Source organism: Salvia splendens, chromosome 5 (genome assembly GCF_004379255.2).
Source record: "Salvia splendens isolate huo1 chromosome 5, SspV2, whole genome shotgun sequence".
Taxonomy (NCBI): Eukaryota; Viridiplantae; Streptophyta; class Magnoliopsida; order Lamiales; family Lamiaceae; genus Salvia; species Salvia splendens.
In genome coordinates, this window is record NC_056036.1 from 17797604 (window position 1) to 17815272 (window position 17669).

Here is a 17669-nt window from a genome sequence, read left to right on the forward strand (position 1 = left end):
TGAAATCAATTCATTCATTTGAGAGCTAAATCCCGATTTATCGAAATCATATTCTGTATTCACAATTGAGGGAAGCTATAATCTCAAAAATTCATCCTCACAAGAAAAAGATTAGATTGAAATTGAATGCAAAAGCGATAAGCAGCGTATTTACACAGACAAATAGATTCACATCGACTTAATTACCATAAAAAATAGATACGATTATCACCAGGTCAATGTGGGACAAATATGTCAATTAAAGGATCTAATAGGCGTGAGGAGTCCGTAGGCGCTGCCGCCTCTGAGCATCTCCCGTCTGCGAAAATGACATCGCGCGGGGCTGAGGCAGCCGAGTCCGTGGCGGTCAAAGTCGTCAGCGCATTCCATCTCAGCAAGGACCTCGCAGAAGAGGTCGACGTGGCAGGGGAGGAGGAGGGGCCCATCGCTGCTGAATCCGTATTCCAGCTCAGCATCCTCAAGCAGCATCTTGAAGAGCGGGTGGCTCACCAACCCGGTCTTTATCACGAACCGCTGCTTCTCCGGTCCAACATAGACCGAGAAGCAGCCCGTGGGGGCCGGTTTCCGCCCCTCTCCCCCACTCCACGACTTGCTCTTCACCATCGTCTTCTTCTTCTTCTTCTTCTTGATCTGCACGTAACGCTCCAGTTTCTTCAGTATGGAGCTGGAGCTTGCTTTCGTGTTATCGCCATCACCTTCCATGGCTCTCCAATCCATCTACCAAATATACAAAAAGAAAAGCACAAACAAATTCTGTATGTGTATAATTGTATATGGAATTTATCCTCTGTCATAAGCCAAATGAAACATGGATCCATTTCTTGGCTTTCTTGTGTCACGACCACATCTCCCTAGTCAAAGAAAGTGTAGCTTTACCGCGACTAAAACATACTGAAACTGTCTCAACTCATCATAAGATGCTTAAATCAAAAGAAACATTGTCTGAAGTGTGTTGAGGGTACAAATCATGCTGAATCAGAGTAGTTATGAGAAATTGTCTTTGTTAAATGAATGTTCTGAATTTGCGCAACGGAAGAGTACCAAGACAGATGTAGTATGTATGAAGACACACTACACCCGCTACCTTCCTACTTATTTGGTCTTCTGTCCCAACACCTCCTCTGCCTTGATCGATCAATCTGCACATTAAGGAAAACAATATGCAGGGCTGAGTATTTTATATACTCAGTGGCTTATGCCGAAAACTGTTTTTCTTTTAATTGTCAGCCAAGCTGAGTGAACGCGGGGTTTTTCTGAAAACAAGTCCCGGTCACTAAAATCTGTTATTTCTTTCTGAAATAGACTGCAGTCTTTTAAACTTCTGATGATATGCCATATCAGCTGTGTGAATCGGGAATGTGGCCACATTCCACGACCACTGGGCCGGCCAACCTGGCGCTAGCTCACGACCCCTAGACCGGCCAACCTGGCGCTAGCTCACGGTCCGTACGTGTACACTAGTCCGAGTAGGATTTACTGACCTACTGGACCCGAATTCGATTTAACAGATAGGCAATCACAAAACAAAACATGGCATGACAACTTACTGAAAAATATTCATGCTTTTCACATAAATTCTGAAAAAGAAAGCCCACACATAATGTAGGATAGAAAAGCCCACCTCGTTTGCTTAACTCTTTCAAACGGGTACTGTCTGACTTGAGATTTACTCGTCGAGCGACGACGTCCCTTTTCAAAAATAATGTACTTAAATTAGGCTTTAAGTAATTATTCAATCTTGCATGAATGCATGCCTAAACGTGCTCTTTTATTTTAATTTCTGCCTTCTAAAAATTAGAAGTCTTAAATCTTTAATTAAATTGGCGATTTAATTTGTTCTGAATCCGGCCGACCCGTTCGGTATTAAAATTCTCGGATTATCTTAAGTATTTTAAGAAATACTTTCTGCGACTATTAAAGTCCGCTTTAATTATTTACTGGCTTTTATTTCACTCACGGCTTATAAGTTCTTTTCTTCCGTGGCTTAGGAAATAATTTCCATTATACTGGGATGAGCTTGACATTTGGCTAAAGTGTTGTTCCTTTAATTATTTACGGCTTACTTATGTTCTCTGAAACTATGGGGTTCCTCTAGCATGCTTGTGATGTCTACATGATGCTATAATATGGTTAACAGAGGTTGAAAGGAAGTGTGGTTACCTCCACTGAACTTGTGCTGCTAGTCCTTGTCTTTGCTCTTGTTTCACCCTCGCCTCCTCCCCCTTCCTCGGCTCCTCTCTTTCTTTAATTGGATGTTGCTTTGTGATAAATGGGGAGGAAGAGGCCGAGGCTGATCTATACTTATAGCTGGGGTGTAACTGAAAGCTGCAAGAGTTTGTTATCTGACTGGAAAAGGAGCCTTAAGGCTGCCCTATGTTGGCTGCCATCCCTGCAGCTTGCAGGCTGGGTACTCGTGAGATAAATGAGCTTACAGTTCCTGGACATGCTCTGAAAAATTACTGAATTTGGTGTTATATTCTGGTGTCCCTTTTGATGTACATCTTAACTGCATTTGGCTTTATTTTGCAGGTACGAGCTGGGCAGGGCTGTTGGGGTGAAGAGGCCGAATGGACCGCCTCACTGCAGTCTTCGGTACCGGCTGCGGGGCAGGTCGCTGCAGGCTGTTGCAGGTCCCTCGGTGCCTTCATTCTTGCTCATTTAGGTAAGGTTTCAGTCCCTACTAGAATAAGGAAAACTTGCTCCTTTCCTTGGTCTGATTTCATCTTGTTTTATCTGGATTGGGCAGCGTCGCACGGCTAGCTGCGGGGCTTTTCCTTTTTTTGGTCTCGCCCTCTCGGGCTTTCTGGAATGTTGGGGCCAAGACGGCTCGCGTTGAAGGCCGAGGAAGTTCACTAGGAACTCTCGGTTGTTGTAGCTCAAAGTGAACCCCTTTTGTTAGTCTTAACAACAATGTAGTAGCCATTGTAGTTTGTATGTAATAAATTCCAAACACTTGTAATGTGTTAGCTTTGAAAATTCTGAAGTTGTACTTGTACCCTTATTCAAGAAATAAAAATACTCTTTCATTCGTCAATAAAAGTTCTAGTATTTTATTTCATAACTCCCGAGAAATCTAAGTCTCGGCTATTACATTCTACCCCCCTTAACAAAAATTTCGTCCCGAAATTTCGTCTCGGTTAGGTAAAAAGCTGTGGGTACTTCTCTTTCATCTGGTCCTCGAGCTCCCACGTCGCCTCCTCGCGGCCGTGATGCTTCCATAGGACCTTCACTGTTACAAAATTTTTATTTCTCAACTCTTTAACTTTCCTGTCCAGAATTGCTTCTGGCTTTTCCTCATAGCCCAAATCTGGTGCTAACACCATTTCTTCCTGGTGCACTATGTGTTTGGGGTCAAACACGTACTTCCTCAACTGTGATACATGGAACACATTGTGAACATTCCCGAAACTTGGCGGGAGCGCTAATCTGTACGCCACAAGGCCGACTGTTTCTAGGATCTCGTGAGGTCCGATAAAATGCGGTTTCAGCTTGCCCTTGACGCCAAATCTGGTTATCCCTTTCGATGGGGATACCTTCAGAAGGACCCTGTCTCCTGCTTTGAACTGTAAATCCGTTCTGCGAGCATCTGCATAGGATTTCTGTCTATCCTGAGCTTCTTTGATTCTCCCTCGGATCTGTCGGACAATTTCTATCATTTCCTCCACCGAGTCTGGTCCGAGAATCCTCCTCTCACCAACTTCATCCCAGTAAAGTGGTGATCTACACTTCTCCCCATAGAGTGCCTCATATGGGGTCATATCAATAGTTGCCTGGTAACTGTTGTTGTAGGCAAACTCTATAAGTGGAAGTACTATCTCCCAACTTACTCCACGGTCGAGCACTACGGCTCTTAACATATCTTCTAATGTCTGAATCGTCCTTTCGGACTGTCCGTCCGTCTGTGGATGGAATGCTGTGCTGAAATTCAGCTGAGTGCCTAACTCTCGCTGTAGGCTTATCCAAAATCTAGAAGTAAATTTTGAATCTCGATCTGAAGTGATCGTTACTGGTACACCATGCAGGCGTATGATCTCTTGCACATAAATCTGTGCCAACTTGCCTGATCCGTATGTGATACGAATTGGTATGAAGTGAGCACTTTTGGTGAGGCGATATATAATCACCCAGATGGCTGTGTTTTCCTCGTTGTGATTTTGGCAATCCTGTCACAAAATCCATTGCTATATGCTCCCATTTCCATTCTGGAATCTCGAGAGGCTGCAACTTTCCATAGGGTCGTTGATGCAAAGCCTTCACCTGTTGGCAAGCCAGGCATCTTTCCACGAACGACGCTATGCTTCTCTTCATGCCATCCCACCAAAATTGCTTCTTCAAGTCCTGATACATATTCGTACTTCCAGGATGGGCAGTGTAGGGTGTCTCATGAGCTTCACTCATGATCTCGTTCCTAAGTGCCTCCTCATTGGGTACGCATAGTCTCCCTTTGAAAGTGAGAGCATTATCCGCCTCTTCGCGGTAACAATCCCCTTTTCCGGTCCTCACTCTAAGACGAACCTTTTCTAGGGCTTCATCGTATCTCTGGGCGTCAATGATTCTAGCTCTTAAATCTGGTTCTAAGACCAAGGTGGATATTCTGCTGTCCACTGTCTCCGGGGCTCTCACTATCTCCAGTCGCATCTTGGCGAATTCCTGGATAAGCTCTTCCTCTAGGGTGAGGAAAGTAGCCACTTGAGGCGCAGTCTTTCTGCTCAAGGCATCTGCTACCACATTGGCTTTGCCTGGGTGGTAATTTATACCACAGTCATAGTCTTTGACTAGTTCCAGCCATCTGCGCTGTCTCATATTCAGATCCTCCTGCTCGAAAAAGTATTTGAGACTCTTATGATCTGTGAAGATCTCACATCGAACTCCATATAGATGATGCCTCCAAATCTTCAAGGCGTGTACCACTGCTGCTAATTCCAAGTCGTGCGTCGGGTAGTTCAACTCGTGCGGCCTCAACTGGCGTGACGCAAATGCTATCACCTTACCCTTCTGCATCAGCACGCACCCGAGTCTGGCCTTAGATGCATCTGTATACACCACATAATCAACCCCCCGCTTCTGGCACGGCTATAACTGGCGCTGTGGTCAATTTTTTTCTTAAGCAACTGGAACTTGCTTCGCATTCTGGGGTCCAGTTGACTTTAATTCATTTCTTGAGCTGTTGAGTCATTGGCCTCGCTATCCTAGAAAATCCTTTGATAAATCTTCGGTAGTACCCTGCCAGACCTAGGAAACTTCGAATTTCGTTGGGCGTCGCTGGTGACTGCCAACGTTGCACGGCTTCAACTTTAGCGGGGTCTACTCGGATCCCTTCTGTTGTCACTATGTGTCCAAGGAAATTCACTTCATTAAGCCAGAACTCACACTTGCTGAACTTAGCATGGAGTTTCTCGCCTCTTAACGTTTCTAAAGTGGCCCTCAAATGCATCCTCGGGCTCCTTCTCGTTCCTCGAGTAAATGGACACGTCATCTACAAAACTAGGACAACTTGTCCATCTGTGGGTGGGACACACAGTTCATTAGGTTCATGAACACGGCTGGGGCATTTGTAAGCCCAAAAGGCATTACTGTAAACTCGTACTGGTCATATCTGGTGCGAAATGCAGTCTTAGGTATACCGTTCTGTCGAACTCCCAGCTGGTGTTAAATCAATCTCAAGTCCATCTTCGAGAACACACCACCTCCTCGCAGCTGGTCGAAGAGGTCGTCGATCCTCGGTAAAGGTACTTGTTCTTGAGGGTTAACTTGTTCAGCTCTCGATAGTCGATATACATTCGCAAAGTTTCATCCTTCATCTTCACGAAGAGTACTGGTGCGCCCAACAGCGATACACTGGGTCGGATGAAACCTAGGTCTACTTATTCTTGTAACTGGATCTTAAGTTTATCTTATTTCTTAAGCGCCGTTCTATATGGTGACTGAGATCTTATGACTGATTCGAGTCATCCATTAGACGTTTCATCTCGTCTGGCTGTTGAAACCATTCCTCGTTTTAGATTTCATCGTCAGTTGAGCTGCATATTAACCTCGTAACCTCTTGCTTAGCTGAGGTAGTCTACTCTCACTTCTTCCAAGATACTTTTGTGCCTACCGCGACTCTTTCGTCATGATCTAGCGCACACTCTGTTCTACTCGCGTTAATTCTTGAACACTGGGCCGGTGCATGTGGATGTGTTGGCTTCTTTCTCCCAACGCTATTGTCTCCATGCCCTTTTGGTTCGACTAAGCGATTCTTGGTGAGATAATCTAGCATGACTTTCCAACATGGTCTAGATCTCGTGTCTATAAAACTCTATCGACAGCTCCTTTCTGAGCCGCTTAACTGAGGTGTGGCAAATCGTAGAATACTTCTTCCCGTTTTACTGCTAACGTTTGCCCTTGCTCTGTATTATAGGGCTCCCAATCGGTTCTTCTCCGATAACTCTTTAAAGGAGAATTTTGGTTCTTCCTTTCACAGTAGGGATTGTGAGGGTAGCGATGCTATCAAGCTTTCCTCTTTCCCGAATGTCTCTCCAGTTTTAGCTTTTCCTGGCCACCTCTTAGACGAATCCCTTTTGCTGATGGGATTTGTTCCGTCAAACATAAACTACGAATACACTCGTACTTTCTCCATGGCTTTCGTTACATGCCCATAATTGAGTCTTTGTTCTTGTGGCTTACTTATCTTACTCGGAGTAAGCATTTTGATCGTTCAAACTACCATATAGGTCTTTTACGTCTTCGGACGTCATTTAATCCACAAATATTCCTTGATATTTCTCTACCCAAGGCTAGTTGCTTCTCTATACAACAAAATATTCGATCTTCCACCTGCTTGTCACAAGCGGTACGTAGATTCGAAGTATTTAACGCTTTGCTGTCGGTTATGCGACGCTTCTGGTTGGTGCATCATTTCCTGCACGTGTCTCCATGGGGACGTATTTATTATGCGTATCTGAAAGAAATTGAGACCATGCCTTTTTCTGCTAGCCTCGTATCAATAACTCGATGATTAATCTAATAGTCTTAACTTGGATTATTATTCACACAAGAGAGTATGACTGAAAATTTGAAGGGCTACTGAATACCCAACTGGACTAGAATAACATCTCTTGTTCAACTTATATGAATTTTCGTCGATAATCGACCTTGAAGGTAAGTATTGAGTTCATTCAAAGAACTACGTAGTTCAACTGGTTCCAGGCAAACTCATAGAAGCTGAGGCTCACCCCTGGTGGGAGCTAGAAATAATCATGAGATAGGTCATGAAATCTGGATGGAAATGAATTAACTGTAAATTCCCATAGTAAGCTGCAAAATAGGACAATACAGTTGTCCAATTAAACTGAAAGGATCTGGGCATCAAGGACAGTGGTTCAAACATGTCATCGCCTAAGATGATCAACCACGAAAATTTATAAACGTAGGCGATTGCAATGAAGGAACATTGATCATGTTTCAAAGGCATCTTGGTATGGAATAACAAAATCACATCAATGATTTCATAGGTTCATTAAGGCAATGCACTGAAATGAACTATTCAGAAAAAATCAGCTAGGGCAAGCTTGTTAGGGAAAGGTGCAATATGCTTGCCTTAACTTCGAGCTGCAGAAAAATTCCGAGACTAGGAATAATACATGTACTGGAATCGAGGTCGAAAAATTTCACCTTTGTAGGATCTCAAAATAGGGAGGTAAAAAGTTCCAGCACCACATGAAATTCCCTGAGGAAAATGTTTAACTGTCTTGATCACTCTGGGGATCACAACGTAAGCATCGTAAGAATGAAATTTCATTGCATAGGTCCAAGAAATCGAGATATAAATCTCCAATACTGTGGCTCAAATGAGGCAACAACAAATAACGATGCTTGGAACATAAGAGTATCCCAAATTTGGGAACTGAAACTGAGTCACCGCTTTCCTGAAGAGAATGAAAGTGGCGTACTACTTGCAGAACGTGAGTCAATCAAAGGTCTTAATAGCCGACAGGACATCGTTGTCCCGGAGGTTCAAAGAATGTCTGAGGAATACGCTCAATCCGAAGATCATAGATATGAACAACTGTAGAATTTAGGGTTTACGACTGGAGCTTAAACAGTCAAAACTTTACTCTTTATGTACGATGAGTCAAAAGGACTGCAGTCCATAAGCTGGAAATGAGTCAAACCTCGCACAGAAAAAGGAACACTGACATGGTACTTGCGAGTCAAAACTAGAGTCTGAATAGACGAGGGTATCGTCCTTGGAAGGACTCTTAGAAGGGATTTCATTGGGAATCCAAGTAAGTACTATTGATTATAATCATCGGTTCTAGTTATGTGACACTTCTTTGTTTGTTCTTGTGGAGTTCTGACATGATAAACGCGTTCTAGGAAACCATACATTTCAAGATGGGGTTTCTCGTGCTATTAAACTGATAACTGCAGCTGGAGGTCATACTTTCATATCGTTCTTGATAACTTAGAACGCTGATTCTTGTAAGACATTACATTCTCCATCGTGCTTCGCAACATGCTGGGGCCTGTTACGCCATATTAGATCACTTTACTAGATCTTGGGTACGTTCTCTTTCCGTGTAGGGATGCATCTCCCGAACAGGCTTGAAAGTACACCATTTTCGTTATGACTTGGTCTTTGTAAAGACACTAGGGACTTCTTGGTTTATCATCTAGTATACATATATTTATGTATACTGTCTGTGTGCTTAAAGGAATGGACTTCCTTTAATTGCTGTCTATAAGTAGTACAATAGTACTTTCTGGTTCGTCTTTTCTTTCTCATAATTCCTTGAAATTAGAAGCTTACCCAAACTGATGGGTGTTAATTGGTCTCATCACCCTGGAAGGCGGTAAAAATTCTCGTTCTACTTGTACTTGGCTCTATATGTCCCACCTAAGGTACTTCTCTAAAGCACTCTAGGTTCGCATATATAGTCCACATGACACTTATACATTCATGTCAAGCTCATAAGTCACAGATACTTTAAGCATATCTCATGCAAAGTATCAGCTATCACGTTGCATCTTGCAAAAATCTCAATTAAACATTTTCGTTCCCATAAAGGGCTGTGAAAATTCTTTCCTTTTTCTGAAAATCTCAAAATTTTCATTTTCTTTCTCAAATGGGAAATATTTTCTTTCTTTAAAATTTTCTTTTCTGGACGAGCGGGCGTCGACCCCTGTTTCTGCTGCAGTTGATCGTGTCGAGCTGAGGTGTTGGGATCTTGTACTTAACATTCTGTTCACTTTCTAGCCTAGTACTATCTTTTCTGGACTGAGGCTTAGAAGGAAGGTTCCTGGGTCAGAGCGAAAGAAAAGTGCTCTGATACCACTCTGTCACGACCACATCTCCCTAGTCAAAGAAAGTGTAGCTTTACCGCGACTAAAACATACTGAAACTGTCTCAACTCATCATAAGATGCTTAAATCAAAAGAAACATTGTCTGAAGTGTGTTGAGGGTACAAATCATGCTGAATCAGAGTAGTTATGAGAAATTGTCTTTGTTAAATGAATGTTCTGAATTTGCGCAACGGAAGAGTACCAAGACAGATGTAGTATGTATGAAGACACACTACACCCGCTACCTTCCTACTTATTTGGTCTTCTGTCCCAACACCTCCTCTGCCTCGATCGATCAATCTGCACATTAAGGAAAACAATATGCAGGGCTGAGTATTTTATATACTCAGTGGCTTATGCCGAAAACTGTTTTTCTTTTAATTGTCAGCCAAGCTGAGTGAACGCGGGGTTTTTCTGAAAACAAGTCCCGGTCACTAAAATCTGTTATTTCTTTCTGAAATAGACTGCAGTCTTTTAAACTTCTGATGATATGCCATATCAGCTGTGTGAATCGGGAATGTGGCCACATTCCACGACCACTGGGCCGGCCAACCTGGCGCTAGCTCACGACCCCTAGACCGGCCAACCTGGCGCTAGCTCACGGTCCGTACGTGTACACTAGTCCGAGTAGGATTTACTGACCTACTGGACCCGAATTCGATTTAACAGATAGGCAATCACAAAACAAAACATGGCATGACAACTTACTGAAAAATATTCATGCTTTTCACATAAATTCTGAAAAAGAAAGCCCACACATAATGTAGGATAGAAAAGCCCACCTCGTTTGCTTAACTCTTTCAAACGGGTACTGTCTGACTTGAGATTTACTCGTCGAGCGACGACGTCCCTTTTCAAAAATAATGTACTTAAATTAGGCTTTAAGTAATTATTCAATCTTGCATGAATGCATGCCTAAACGTGCTCTTTTATTTTAATTTCTGCCTTCTAAAATTAGAAGTCTTAAATCTTTAAATTGGCGATTTAATTTGTTCTGAATCCGGCCGACCCGTTCGGTATTAAAATTCTCGGATTATCTTAAGTATTTTAAGAAATACTTTCTGCGACTATTAAAGTCCGCTTTAATTATTTACTGGCTTTTATTTCACTCACGGCTTATAAGTTCTTTTCTTCCGTGGCTTAGGAAATAATTTCCATTATACTTGAAAAGAGGCTCTTCACTAAAAGTATTAATCCAAGAACTAATTTCATAAGTCCAGTAAGGAGTTTACTTAATCTGGGCCAAGGTATTATTTCATTAAGCATTTTCGGCCCAGTTCTCTTCCTCAAGGCCCAACTCAAAAAAAATAAATTCTAGGCCCAAGTTTCTGAAATAGGGGAGGCCCAATTAATCATGCTCCCTTCCGTCGACTCTCCCTCATTTCATCTTCAACAAAAACTCAAATCCCCAATCTCAAAACAAAGGCAAAACCCTAATCTTCTTCTCCTTCCTCGGCGGATTTCACCGCCACACCAGCCACCACGCACCACCATCGCCGGCGCCATCACGGGAGCTTGGTGGGCTCGCGCCGTCGACGTCTTCCCTCTCTGCGTCTCACGTTGGGTGCAGCCTACCGACGCGAAGCCGATGCCGCCTCCGTCTCCAGCCGACGCCGCGGCTGTGTAGCCGCCTCCGTCGGGTCTCCCCGTTGCGCTGAGGCAGCACACACTCCTGCCGGTGCCGTCACCTCTCCGGCGAGCTGCAGATCCTTTCCTCGGCTATCTCCGCCGGCTCGCCGCTGCTTCGCAGTCGGCGTCGTCTTCTCCAACAGAAAACTCCTAGGCTAAGTCTTCTACCTTAGCTATTTAGGTGTTTTTCTCTACTTCGTTGGTTCGTGTCTGAACTTAATCGTCCACCTACTGGGATGAGCTTGACATTTGGCTAAAGTGTTGTTCCTTTAATTATTTACGGCTTACTTATGTTCTCTGAAACTATGGGGTTCCTCTAGCATGCTTGTGATGTCTACATGATGCTATAATATGGTTAACAGAGGTTGAAAGGAAGTGTGGTTACCTCCACTGAACTTGTGCTGCTAGTCCTTGTCTTTGCTCTTGTTTCACCCTCGCCTCCTCCCCCTTCCTCGGCTCCTCTCTTTCTTTAATTGGATGTTGCTTTGTGATAAATGGGGAGGAAGAGGCCGAGGCTGATCTATACTTATAGCTGGGGTGTAACTGAAAGCTGCAAGAGTTTGTTATCTGACTGGAAAAGGAGCCTTAAGGCTGCCCTATGTTGGCTGCCATCCCTGCAGCTTGCAGGCTGGGTACTCGTGAGATAAATGAGCTTACAGTTCCTGGACATGCTCTGAAAAATTACTGAATTTGGTGTTATATTCTGGTGTCCCTTTTGATGTACATCTTAACTGCATTTGGCTTTATTTTGCAGGTACGAGCTGGGCAGGGCTGTTAGGGTGAAGAGGCCGAATGGACCGCCTCACTGCAGTCTTCGGTACCGGCTGCGGGGCAGGTCGCTGCAGGCTGTTGCAGGTCCCTCGGTGCCTTCATTCTTGCTCATTTAGGTAAGGTTTCAGTCCCTACTAGAATAAGGAAAACTTGCTCCTTTCCTTGGTCTGATTTCATCTTGTTTTATCTGGATTGGGCAGCGTCGCACGGCTAGCTGCGGGGCTTTTCCTTTTTTTGGTCTCGCCCTCTCGGGCTTTCTGGAATGTTGGGGCCAAGACGGCTCGCGCTGAAGGCCGAGGAAGTTCACTAGGAACTCTCGGTTGTTGTAGCTCAAAGTGAACCCCTTTTGTTAGTCTTAACAACAATGTAGTAGCCATTGTAGTTTGTATGTAATAAATTCCAAACACTTGTAATGTGTTAGCTTTGAAAATTCTGAAGTTGTACTTGTACCCTTATTCAAGAAATAAAAATACTCTTTCATTCGTCAATAAAAGTTCTAGTATTTTATTTCATAACTCCCGAGAAATCTAAGTCTCGGCTATTACACTTGTGTTGCTCATGATCTTGATTTGGAATCAAAATAGGAGGTCTTTTTCAAAAATATGCATAACGAGATCAGGCTAGAAATGGATTTATGAAATTTGCATAAATGTTACAAGAGTTATTTGTTGAATCTAGGTATATGGATTGAGTAATGAGGAAAAGCAGGGCAGGTGAGATTTGTTATATACTATTACTAGTAGTAATATTGATGATTGAGTTGAGTATATATTTTTGTCAACCACCTGTGAATATATAAATTCAGTGCACATCGAGAGTAGTTTTTTGTGGGGAATTCAATACCTCATAAGTTTTACAAATTCATTATCTCTATAATTGGATGTTGGAATTTTCGGAGTATATTTCAACTCTATATTTCCTCTCTCAACATTCTTAAATTGGTAAAATGCTACACGAAAGTGTTGGTTTTGGTTGGTGTTGTGGAGTTGGTGGAATAATCAGGCGCATCTATAATTTCTTAATTCATATCAAACACTTTTCATCATGATAATTGACTCTAAAAATACTTTTTAAAATGTTAAATTTTACTCCATATACTATCAAATTAAATGTAACTTTTTAGGATACTAATAAAATTTTAATTGTATATATTCACATGAGGAAATTTGCATGGAAAAATGTATAATAAGTATCTATGCCAACTTGAGTTAGTTATGATGCTGCTGTTATATTGAAGTGTAATTAATGTTATGTTGACACCTTTAATATTATATGGTTAATATACTTGTGATAAGGTACATTTAATATATGATGAAATAAATTTTATATTATGTTATAATGAAGTGTTTTCGAATTTGTCAAAGTGTAAACTGATTATGATTAACAATATTTAAAATAAAAGTCAAAATACCTTTTATTATGTATTTCTGTTTTTCCCAACTTACGTCATCATCATCAATTATTATTAATAATAATGATAATAATAATATATTATTATTATGAGGTGTCCCACGCAATTATTTTTTAATATATTTATTTGACTAATATTATGAGGTGTCTAACTTAAGAGCATGATGACCATAATCTGTAAATTCAACTTTGTTCATTGGTCTCCAGGAGCCGGCTATAGAGGATTGAGGCCAAGATATTATAGTAAAACCTAGCAATAATTAACATATTATATTTATTGCTTCAATTTGAATCTTAGCTTTTCTAAATTAAGTTCAGATTCTGTGAGAAATAATGAATTGTTAACTGGAATTAGGTCATCTCCCCTGAATTTTAAATTATACTCTATTCTACTAGCAGCTAGAGTGAAGTTATTTTAGTGCAACTTTGCAATAAGTAATGTATCCAAAATATTTTTGAGCTGTGTAATGTAGTTCAGATACCAATGATATGATAGTTTAATTGTTTGACCTCACCATTAGTTTATTTTATGACCTATTTGCATAACTTTTCATGATTAATGCGTTTGCTTCTCTTTTAATCATTCTATTTTCAGAGAAAATATAAAGATAGACGATAGTAATCAAATATTTAAATATTCGGTAATAACGTGTTAGATCACTAATCAACTATAAGACCGAACCTTCTACGTACATAGTATAATGTGCATTCGATTTTCAGTTGTTAATCGAACTGAATCAAAAAACTATTTAAAAAAATCATATTGAACTATATATTACTCACAAAATCAAAATCTGAACTAAGAAAATTGATCCAAACTGAAAAATTGAAATTGCACATATACATCCTAAAAAATATTGTATTTATATAAAATATAATATCGTATAATCAACTGACATATCGAACAATAACAATCTTCATAAAATGTAAATATCATAACATTCATTAATATAAATCCAAGATGTGTGATCAAATACTAACTAAGTTACAGTAATAACTAATAATTAATATCAATTTTGTATGTTAAAAATATCAACACAAAGACATAAATTATTCAATCTTCTTGTGTTGATAAACTTATGTCTTTGTGTTGATAAACTTATGTCTTTGTGTTAATATTTAAATTTACATGTTGTATTGATATAATTATGTCTTTGTGTTAATAATTTTAATACACAAAATTGAAAGTTATTGGTTATTATTGTAAATTAGTTAGCACACTAACGCAACCCTATAAACCAATACTAATAGGATTTATGTAATTATTAAATTTCTGACGGATTACCGGTTGAATACTAATTGTAACTAAAAGCATAGTTGGTAATAAGTATTAGCGACGAATTTTTCTGTCACTAATATTGCCCACAATATTATTGACGGAATATGTCGTCACACAACTTATCGGCAATTAAATTAGTGACGGAATAGGCCGTCACTAAGTAGCGGCAATGTCATTAAATCTGTGTTGCCTATTGGCATTGACAGATGAGTCAGTCACTAATTTTAGACGGATGTATATCTATCACTTATTCTGTATTGCCTATTTATTAATTAGTTAATATATCTCCGTCACTAATTATAGTTTTCCTATTTGCTAATTTATGACAACTTTGTCTGTCACTAATGAGGCATTTGGATCAATTTTTCTTTTATTTCAATCAATATTTTACTTAAATATTCCAATAAACCTCAAATGAATAACCAATAAACATTAAATCTATAAATTATGATAAATAAGGATAAAAGATACTCCCTTCGTCCGCCATTAGGAGTCTCGATCACTTTTGCGCACTTGTTTTGTAAAAATGATAATAAATAGTTAAAGTGGAGAAATGGTAAAGTAAGAGAGAGAATAATGTTGAGAAGTGCGCAAAAGTGATTGAGACTCCTAATGGCGGATGGAGGGAGTATTTCCTTAGTCCCACTCTAACTGAACATATCTTGTTCGGCACGTGATTTTATACAGTATTGTTTTGTGAGTTAAGTAGAAAGAGAAAAAGAGCAGAGAAAATTATTCTATTTTAAGAAATGTGTCATATAGAGTAGAACATCCCAAAAAGAAAAGTGTGTCACTTAGAATGAGACGAAGAGAGTAGTATTTAAAAAAAACAATAAAAGTGTGAATTTCCAAAGAAATACTCCATAATATCGACTTTGTAGCTGGTTTGTGTTACATTGACCAATTATATCCTTGTAGAACTGTCAAAAGTGTGGTTTGACTTGTGGGACATCATGGGCTGCTTTACCATCTCTTGCATCATCACAAAATCATTTTTCATCTTTGTTCTTTGCTCACGATCGACATTAAATTTCTAATGCATTCATTGCCATGATTCTTCCCGCAATTCTACAATCGATTTTTCGCATACGCATTTTTTCCCACGCATCGTACATGTTAATTCACAAAAACTTTGCCATGGAGCCGAGTGGCTTCTCTGTAAGGAGACCACTCGATCGAGACAAGCTCTCTTGATCGCAAAGTCGGTCCTTTACCCAGTCGAGTGATAATCAACCACTTGTGTCACTTGACCGAGTCATTTTCTACCTCACTTTTGGTAATGGACCTCACATTCCAATTATTTTATCTCACTCGCATTGTATTATGAAACTAAATTTTATTACGAAACTAATATATAAAAGTAGAACTCATCTCTCACTAACTTTTTTCTATCTACTTTCCATTAAATTTCTTAAAACCTGAGCCAAGTAAATTAAATCTCTTATTAGTTGACAAAGGAGTAATAAAATTCAAAGGGCTGCATGCGGAGCTAATCAATTAAAGCAAGGTATGACCTAGAATAGGGCTGGGGAAAAATACCGAAATGCCGAAATACCGAAACCGTGATTTTCGGTACGGTATGATACCTTACTGAAATATTTCGGTAAGGTAAATGTATGAATTTTTATATACTGCGGCATACCGAAATTCGGTATATACCATAATTTAAGGTATATACTGTTGGAAGATTACGGAGAATCATGCCAAAGATTACCGAAGATCATTCCTATGATTTGTATGATTTGTAAATTATTTATTAACTAAAATAGAATAGGATCCCTACAATTGAGACTTACCATAGAGATACATCCTATGCCTATAAGAGCACCCGCAACGCGGGCCGCGGGCATTGTCGCGGTTCCGTTCCCATGCCGTCCCGGGTGCCGTCGGCACGAGACGCGGCACGGTCCGTGCCGCCACGCGCTTCGGCGACGTGGCTCGCCCTGCGTCGTGCGTGACGCCCACTCGCCGGCCCGCGAGTGGGCGTCGTCACGCTGACGCAATAAATTCATTTTTTTTAAAAAATGAATTTTAAAAAAAATATTTTTATTTATAAAAATTGTTTTTTATATTTAAAAACAATTTTTACAAATAAATGAATACTAAAAATTCGTATTAGCTCATATATATTTGATGGGCTTGCGAATTTATGAAACTCATTCTTGGTTATCTCTATTTTATAGAGACATCCTTGAATGTTTTATGTTCCACTTTCGATGTGGGACAAACTCATTCTTTGTTATCTCTATTTTATAGAGACATCCTTGAATGTTTTATGTTCCACTTTCGATGTGGGACAAACTCATTCTTGGTTGTCTCTATTTTATAGAGACATCCTTGAATGTTTTATGTTCCACTTTCGATGTGGGACAAACTCATTCTTAGTTGTCTCTATTTTATAGAGACATCCTTGAATGTTTTATGTACCACTTTCGATGTGGGACAAACTCATTCATGGTTGTCTCTCTTTTATAGAGACATCCTTGAATGTTTCATGTTCCACTTTCGATGTGGGACAAACTCATTCTTGGTTATCTCTATTTTATAGAGACAACCTTGAATGTTTTATGTTCCACTTTCGATGTGGGACAAACTCATTCTTGGTTGTCTCTATTTTATAGAGACATCCTTGAATGTTTTATGTTCCACTTTCGATGTGGGACAAACTTATTCTTGGTTCTCTCTATAAAATTGTATTTTAAATTATGTCAATTTTTATTTTTTTAGGATTTTAATTATGTCTTTTTCTATTTTTTTGAATTTTAAGTTGTAATGTTATTTTAATTTTATTAAAGCATGTTTGTTTTAATTGAATTGAGTTGGAAATAAAATTAAAAAATGAAATTGAATGAATAGTAATTTAAGGAACGGTTAAGGAACGGAGGGTTGCAGGTTCCGTTCCTTAGTTAAGGAATGGAGTAAAAAAGTACAGTGGGGCCGTCAAATAGTGGTTTAAGGAACGGTATAGGAACAGCGTTGTGGATAGCCTAAAGGATGTGTCAAACGTGTATTCTGAAAATAAAAGAAAATAAAAGAAAACCAAAACCCTTTTCTTCATGGTATCAGAGCAGACGAAGATCTGGCTCAGAAAAGTTTCATCATAGCCACCCGATACCAAACTCGGCCGAGAGGCTAAAACCAAATCCATGCACACACGAAAAAAAACCATGTCCGATTCAGAAGAGGACACCAAACCAACTCCAACAATTAAACCCTCAAAGATGAAAACCAGCAAGAATGTAATTGTTGCATTTA

The 17669-nt window shown here is 39.9% G+C and overlaps 1 protein-coding gene and 2 long non-coding RNA genes across 3 annotated transcripts; 2 read left to right on the top strand and 1 right to left on the bottom strand.

Moving 5' to 3' along the window:
• Positions 1-234: 234 nt before the first annotated feature.
• Positions 235-717, bottom strand: LOC121803924 (auxin-responsive protein SAUR50-like). Its single transcript, XM_042203497.1, has one exon. It carries the CDS (start codon positions 715-717, stop codon positions 235-237), a length of 483 nt encoding a protein of 160 aa, XP_042059431.1.
• A 1313-nt stretch (positions 718-2030) lies between these two features.
• Positions 2031-3034, top strand: LOC121803178. The gene is made up of 2 exons (XR_006050930.1): positions 2031-2662; positions 2747-3034. It is a non-coding gene; the product is annotated as an uncharacterized LOC121803178 (long non-coding RNA).
• Positions 3035-10688: 7654 nt separating this feature from the next.
• On the top strand, positions 10689-12213 carry LOC121803154. The gene is made up of 2 exons (XR_006050926.1): positions 10689-11841; positions 11926-12213. It is a non-coding gene; the product is annotated as an uncharacterized LOC121803154 (long non-coding RNA).
• Positions 12214-17669: the final 5456 nt, after the last annotated feature.